A 7,813-nucleotide genomic window follows, 5' to 3' on the forward strand; every position below is an offset into this window, starting at 1 on the left:
CCTATGAAAATTTAAAAGGTTGGACTAAACCTACGAATTAGAATAAACCATATGGATCAAAACTGTAATTTACTCTAAACTCGTGTATTACACGTCCATCTAGGTTTTAGAAGAAATAAAAATTAAAATTAGAAATAACTTTGGAAAGTATGGACGAGTTGAACTGTTGAAGTACATTTGATGTCCATGTTGACCTATTTATTTGACCTGTAACAAACTGTACAAACGATTATGCAAATGGTACAACTGTTCAATGCGCTGTACTAAGGGTTTGGTCCAGGTCGTGATACCGAAGGTGCACATGACGTCATCTTTTATACTGAAATGACAGAAATACCCATGCCGCATACAATGTTCTTCCACCTCTTTCCCCCAAAAATTTCTCCCTCATATTTACCACCATCGTCTTCCTCTCGAAATCAAGGAGACCAAAATTCTAGAATCTAGAGAGAAAGATGATTCCTCAACAATGGACACCGCCATGCGGAAACCAATGCACCAATAAATACGCAGCGTTGATGCAGATTCCTTGTAAGTTTTCTGTTTTCCCCTGTATATTTCTTGATTCGCGTTACCATTTCTGGATTAACACCATGAATTGATGGTTTCTGTGTGTATTTATGTTTGCAACATTGTATATTTAGTTTAATCGGTGCTATATCTGCTTTGTAACAGTGTTTGTTTTCCCCAATATAATCGGGGGATTATGAATTGAAATCGGTGCTCCCTTGTTTCCATAAATTAGCTACATTTTCATTTTTGTGCGAAATTGATAGGAATTTTGTCGCAGATGTTGCAAGGATGTTTTTTCATGGGTTACTTGTTATAGGTTATGACGCAGTTAAGCATTTGTTTCCTTAGAATCTTGACTGAAGTTCGATTTTGAAAATTTTTGTTGGAATTCATATCCAAACTTATGTTGTTTTCATGAAGATTGTTAAAAAGATGGTACTTCTGTATGTAACTCCATGTTTCTACACATACACCAACTTGCATTAACAATTTCAGTATTGGTATTTTTTGTGTTGCATTTGTAACATCATGTTATTCAATGGATTATCTGGTAGAATGGAGAAAAAAAAGGAGTCACAGAAATGTTAATTTCAACGAATATATTGAACCTCAAAAAGAAACTTCCTGATTCTGTCAAATATTTGTGAAATGATATTGGAAATTTATATGCTTAAATTCCTTTAAAACAATCTTCCCTGAATGCTGCTTTACATGTATTTATGATATTGTCTTCAAGTTTCTTTATTAGATGCTGTGTAGGATGCGACATTATGATCGTTTGTTGTTTCCATCTGTGTTCACATCATTTTGAATTCCTTCTTATTATTGTATTATTATTATTCACAAGGTTGTAATTTTTTGGTGACATTTATGATTCTTAATTCTTGACACGGGTTTTCTCTGAGAAGAAAAAAAAATTAATACTAACATTAGTTTGACCAAGTTATTACAAAACAAGTGTTGTTTTACTAAAAACAATTTACACATAATAGTCATTATGTCCTATAAATCCAACTGAATCTAATTTGCTTATTTGTTTGTTACTTTTTGAGCATATGCTTTCTGTTTTTGTTATTACTATTTCCACTAATTGCTGTTATAGTTTTCAACTTTTCGGACATTTTTGACCTATTATTATTATTAAGTATTAACACACGTAATCGATGTGTTGATCCGAATACATATAAAATATCATATTTGAATTTGATTATTGTCCTTTGACATATAAATTCATAATAACCTTTGGGAGCTGTCCTGTGGCTGAATATTTCAGGGAGGGTATTCTGTAAGAAAGGGTGTAATGCTGATGGTGATACATGGGAGGAATGTAATGCTTCTTTCTTTTGTCAATCTTCATTGGTTTTCTTTATTAAAATAAATATGTTTATTACGTTTTTCGTCCCTGAGTTAAGCTGATTTATAAAATTTCCATCCCAAAAAGTGTTCTCTTGCAGTTTTGGTCCTTATATGAGTTTTTTTTTGGTCCCTATTCCAAGTAAGTTGACTATAATATTCTTGGGAACATAATTGCAAGAGTAAATTACACGAATGGTCCCTATGGTTTGGGGTAATTTGCGTGCTTGGTCCCTAACTGTTTGTTTTTGTTACGTCCTTGGTCCTTACTGTTTGTTTTTGTTACGCGCTTGGTCCCTAATGTTTATTTTCGTTACGCGTTTGGTCCCTGTATTACCTAAAAAAACTACTACATTATTTAAATAGGGAAAATTGGCGGGGTAGGTAAGGTAAGGTGAGTGGGGTTGGGGTTGGGGGTGTGTATATCTAAATAGATTAAAAAATGAAGGGAAAAATAGTCTTTTTAGGTAAGATAGGGACCAAGCGCGTAACAAAAACAAACAGTTAGGGACCAAACATGCAAATTACCCTAAACCATAGGGACCATTCGTGTAATTTAGTCTAATTGCAAACATCAGCTATATTTGGAGAAAAAAAAAATAGTCATTTTACTTGAAAAAGGGAATAAAAACGTTACAAGAACCTCAATAAGGAACAAGAGACAACTTTTTGGTATCAAAACTGAAAAAATCAGCCAAACTCAGGGACCTAAAATGTAAATCACCAATGGTCTTATTTTGTGTAAGTGTAAATATATTTAGGCTTGAGTGAGTGTGATGAGATATGCTACAAAGATCCAGTCTTGAAAGACCAACAATGGAGTGCTTACATTGATCGCTCTCCTGGTTCTGCTACTTACTCACAGGTTTTTTCGTTTCTTCAACTCTGTGTGTGTAAAAAGACGTGAATGCCCTCATCCACATTTCATCAAAAAATAGCCCCATATGAACAATTTGGGATTTTAGGAGATAAGTAATATGCCCAAGATTTTACCATATTAATAATAATGAGTTTTAGGGAATGAGGGCAAATTTGTAAAAAATATGGACTTAATGGGGAAAACCTCAATTATTGATTTTCTGTTTTAAGTCGTTTAAGTAAAAAATAAATAAACAATTATATAATGACAAAACTGCACAAATGGTCCCTGTGGTTAGCTGAAAATTGCCACTTTGGTCCAAAAAGGTTTGGACTTTCATTTTGTTGCGAGTTTGGTCAAGTTTTCTATAAACTTTTTCATAATGACTATTTTGCCCTTATTTCTTTTTTCTTTTTCAGTTTTTTTTATTATTTAAATAGTTTTTCTGATTAAAAAAAAAATAAAAAAGAAAATTTGCATTTTCTAATACTTTGTCTTCAGGATTGCTTTCATGCTTGTGTCTCGGGCTGTGGTTATAAGGTCAGTTTTGTTTTTGTTTTTCTTTTCTTTTTTGATTAATTTTAGACAAAAATGCAAAAATGGTCCCTGTGGTTTGCATTTTTTTTTCCGGGTTTTGGTCCAAACAGTGAAAATTTATAATTAATGATCCTTTTGACCATGTTTCTTTATAGATTTGGTCCCTGTCAAAATTGAAAAGTCTATTTTACCCTTTTAATTTCTTTTTCCCATTATTTGTTACTTTTTGGACCAAAACCCGGAAAAAATGCAAACCACAGGGACCAATTTTGCACTTTTGTCATAGTTTTATGTTGGAATTTCTTAGCTTTTGTGAGGAATGAAATGGCTACGTAAATACAATTTATTGCAGTTTGATATTCCATCTGAAAAAGTTACTGAAGTTCATCCAAACCGGCCATTACCACCACCACCACCACCACCTGCCGCCAAAACCAACCCACCACCACCCCGAAAATCCGGCTCTATCACTGAAGATGTACCCAGCACTTCAGCATAACCACAGTTTTTATGACACATGTAAAATGTGTCAATTTTGTCTCAAGTTATTTAACCCAAGGAATCAGATGATTACATACTGGTTACTTAAGTTTTTTGTTTTTTCCCCTCACCCGGGGGTATAAACGACTTTTGACATCTTTTTACCTGTAAATGGTAAAAAAACCCTAAAAAAAAAAGACGTTATGTAGGTTTTTATGATACCATTGCCTTGTAAACTTTGGTGACGTGGGAAGATTTGTTTATATATAATTGAATTGTGTTTATTTTATGATACTAAGTTTCTCTGGACTTTTTAAATCTGTAACGAAATCTAAAAAGGTGGGATTGAGACTCTTTTATTTGTGTAAAAGATGTCGATGCTTTATGTTCTTTAAATCACTTTAATAATCTTCATGTGCCATGTACATGCTCAAAACGGTTAAGTTAGTTATGTTAGTTGGAGTTTCTTAAAAGTTTGTGTACTTAAAGCTATTGTATTCTTTCTTTAAAAGCAAATTTAATTAAATAATAAAAAACTTCACTTGTACATTGTTTCCCCCCTCAACTTATACATAGGTGGAACCGAGTTTTAGAACCCAAAAACCCAGAAAATTTGGTACTCTCGACTTATATAGGGCTGTTTTGATCTTGAACTTCTCAAGAAAAGTGATCATTACTCTGCAACCATAAATCTTCACGCATGTTTAAATTTGATACCATCTGTTTAAATAAAGTGTCCCCAAAGACTAATATTAAGAGAACATTGAACCACATTCTGGTAAACAAATCAGACACAAGGGACTTATAACGCATCGATTATGACAAATTAAACTTAAGTAAAAATTGTCAACCATGCAGAAACATCAACAAATCGAATTTGATGCCTCCTCCTGTAAGTCGGTCAATACATATCTAAATAAGGTGTTTCTGGAGTGTTAAATTAAGAGATCACATTAAAATACATTATAGAAAAAAAAAAAAAAATAAGCAAATCGGACTTATAACTATAACACCACAATTCATAAATGTAATATAAGTGATTATATGTGGTTTTGGTAACATATTAGGTTGGAATGTATGATATTTTGTATTAAGGACTTAATGGGTTAAGAAGGGCAAAATAGTAAGAAAAAAATGTATAAAGGGAATTTTCAATATTTGTGACACATCTATGTAAGGTTATGAGGGTTCTAAAAGCTACTAAGGTGCACAGTTGTAACACCTAATTTTCACTTTTAAAGATATAACAATATAAACCTTTTTTTTTTATATAAATGAAAGTGAAAACATATTATTTTGGTCAAAGGGATCTAAATAAAAGTTATAAGTACACCTAGATTTTACGGTTTAATTATTAAATAAATGTCTAATAGTTGACTAACTTTGTTTATATATGTAACATCTAAAAAATCAAAGAAAAAATTTTCATTTTTAAATCAAAAGAAATCATTGTTTTCAGATAAAACACAAATCAAACCAAACGTTTACAAAACATTGTTCTCAAAAGTAGAAATCATATATCAGAGTGTCCCAAATTAGTATCATCAAAACTAAGAGGATGTGCACGGTCATGCATTTGCTTACCTGAAACATAAAACTGAAACCATAAGTCAAAGTTTAGCGAGTTCCTCTAAAGTAGCACCACACAACAGATAATACATACAATCATGTATGTTAGGACCAATTAGTTATCAGACTGGAATGCCTTCAGGTCCACAACCATCGGGTTGGATTACCCCCAGCCTAATCAGTCATCAGACTGGAATACCACTATACAACGAGCCCAATTAGTCATCGGACTACTATACCCTCGGGTCCACAACCATTGGGCTGGATTACCCCCGGCCTGTTGGCTCATGCATATAGCAGTAAAGCCTCAACCCCAAACCGTACTATGTCGACATATGTAATAAATAATCATATAACAATCAACAGGCAACAGGGAACAAGCATATCTACAGATTATTACCACATACATCCTATATACCAGGATACATATCTAACAGATCATTACATCATAATAACATCATGTATATCAAGGCACATAACGTAGTGGGCCGGTATTGGTGCCTTCGAACCACAAGTACAATGAGGAAAACTCACATCTCGGTCTGAAAAGATATCTAAATAGGACATTGCTCAGAATATCAGCTCAACCGATCACCTATTCATGAAAAATGACCAAACTCAACTACAATTCAATATACCTAAAATACCCCTAGGTCAAACTTGGTCAAAACCTGGTCAAAGTCGAAAATCAGAACTCCACTGAGTTGAATCGACTAAGTATGCCTAGTGTACTCAGCATGTACACTTAGTATACTCAAGGTCTAAATCGTGCTTCCAAGGGAGTACTCCCAGCATACTCAGAAGTAGGGCCAACATACTCGACCAAAAGACATTTCCCTTTTTAAGTTCTTAAATCATTAAGTCCTTTTGTCTAAATGCAGATCTAACCCCGAAATGATGTTCTTAACCATAAAGTTTCCAACTTTATGGTCTTGCATGGCTATTAAGTCCTTAATACATAAAACCCCAATTCCTTATCTCATTAAGACATCCTAGTTCATGCATGGAAAGAAACTAAGGTCCGAGATTACATTTTTATACTTCTAAACACTCCAAAACATCTGAAAGGACAACTTATATGAATTAGAGTAACCCATCATAATAACAAGCTTATGGGATCAAAATGAAAACAAACTTATGGCTAAACAAGATCTAATCAATACTTATCAAGATTAGAGCTTTTTAACTCCAAATGGTGTCAAATGATGATGTGATTTTAGATCCAAAATGATCCACTCTTCTAAGATGGTTTCTTCTTCCTTCTTTCTCCTTCAAGAACACCAAAATGCACATACAAGGATAAACAATGCTCTTAAATGGATTTGGGTTTGCTAAGGGGGTCAAAATGGGGTTGTAGGCTGGCGAAGGAAATTTTAATGAGGCTATAAAGGTGTTTAAATAGTGCAAAGACCCTAAATATTAGGGTTTTAGGTCCAGAACACGTACGTCCAACGTACACTTCGGGTACACCCAACGTACTTACGAAATTCCAAAAATTATGAAAAATCCACTATGGCCAGATTTGCAAACAATTCTCATACTAAGGGCATAAACGGAATACCTGGAAATCAAGATGTTACAGTTTTCTCCCACTTGAACTAGATTCGTCCTCAAAGTCAATTGTTGTGAAAACTTAGGGTAATGCTCCTGCATCTTTGTCTCAGGTTCCCTAGTCCATTTGGAACCCTTCTGATGCTTCCACTAGACTTTGACCAAAGACATCGCCTTGTTACCCAAGGCCTTCATTTTTCGATACAAAATTGTCATTAGTCTCTTGACATAATTTAGGCGATCATCAACCTGAATATCCTCCAGAGGAACAATCGCTGAAGCATCAACCACACACTTCCGAATTTGAGAAACATGGAAGGTGTTGTGAATCTGACTGAGCTCCTCGAGCAAATCCATCCTATAAGCTACCTTCCTAACCCTCAAAATCACTCGAAATGGTCGAATATACAGGGGACCTAACTTACCCATCTTCCTGAAGCATATTACACCCTTCCATGGTGATACCTTTAGCAAAACCATGTTGTCTACCTAGAACTTCAGCTCAGATCGACACTTTTCGACATAACTCTTCTGCTAAATCTAAGTTGTCTATAGTCTCTGCATAATCTACCGAATAAGCTCTGTCGTTTGAAGGACTACCTCAGTCCTTCTGATGACTTTATGACCAATCTCTCCCTAACAAATTGGGGTACGACATTTCCTCACATAGAGGAGCTCAAATGGTAGTGTACCAATACTAGAGTGATAGTTGTTGTATGAAATTCAGCTAAAGGAATCTATGAGTCCCAACTCCCACTGAAATCTATGCCACAAGATCTCAACATGTCCTCAAGTGTCTGAATGGTCCACTCACTCTGACTGGCAGTCTGTGGATGATAAGTAGTGCTAAAATGCAACCTTGTACCCAATTCCTTTTAGAACTTCTGCTAAAAATGAGAAGTGAACTGAACATCTCGATCGGATACAATGGAGACTGGAATACTATGTTGA

General features: G+C 34.4%; 1 protein-coding gene across 2 annotated transcripts; it reads left to right on the plus strand.

Annotated features, from left to right (window-relative positions):
* Positions 1-358: 358 nt before the first annotated feature.
* LOC145046137 (defensin-like protein) lies at positions 359-4,031 on the plus strand. Of its 2 annotated transcripts, XM_078994441.1 has the most exons (5): positions 360-531; positions 1,787-1,840; positions 2,628-2,731; positions 3,227-3,265; positions 3,615-4,031. In XM_078994441.1, exons 1-5 carry the CDS (start codon positions 456-458, stop codon positions 3,759-3,761), a joined length of 420 nt encoding a protein of 139 aa, XP_078850567.1. In that variant the 5' UTR covers positions 360-455; the 3' UTR covers positions 3,762-4,031. The 2 variants fall into 2 exon arrangements, with proteins under 2 accessions (XP_078850573.1, XP_078850567.1); XM_078994447.1 differs by lacking the exon at positions 3,227-3,265 and having other exon boundaries at positions 359-531.
* The last annotated feature ends 3,782 nt before the right edge of the window (positions 4,032-7,813 follow it).

Source organism: Lactuca saligna, chromosome 1 (assembly GCF_052625555.1).
Source record: "Lactuca saligna cultivar CGN05327 chromosome 1, ASM5262555v1, whole genome shotgun sequence".
NCBI classification, from domain to species: Eukaryota; Viridiplantae; Streptophyta; class Magnoliopsida; order Asterales; family Asteraceae; genus Lactuca; species Lactuca saligna.

What these genes read in the sequence shown, in the direction of transcription:
- LOC145046137 (XM_078994441.1), top strand. Translation starts at nt 456, where the DNA reads ATGATTCCTCAACAATGGACACCGCCATGCGGAAACCAATGCACCAAT. An exon ending in GTTCTGCTACTTACTCACAG is followed by an intron (nt 2,732 to 3,226) that starts GTTTTTTCGTTT and finishes CTTTGTCTTCAG; the next exon opens with GATTGCTTTCATGCTTGTGT. An exon ending in TCTCGGGCTGTGGTTATAAG is followed by an intron (nt 3,266 to 3,614) that starts GTCAGTTTTGTT and finishes AATTTATTGCAG; the next exon opens with TTTGATATTCCATCTGAAAA.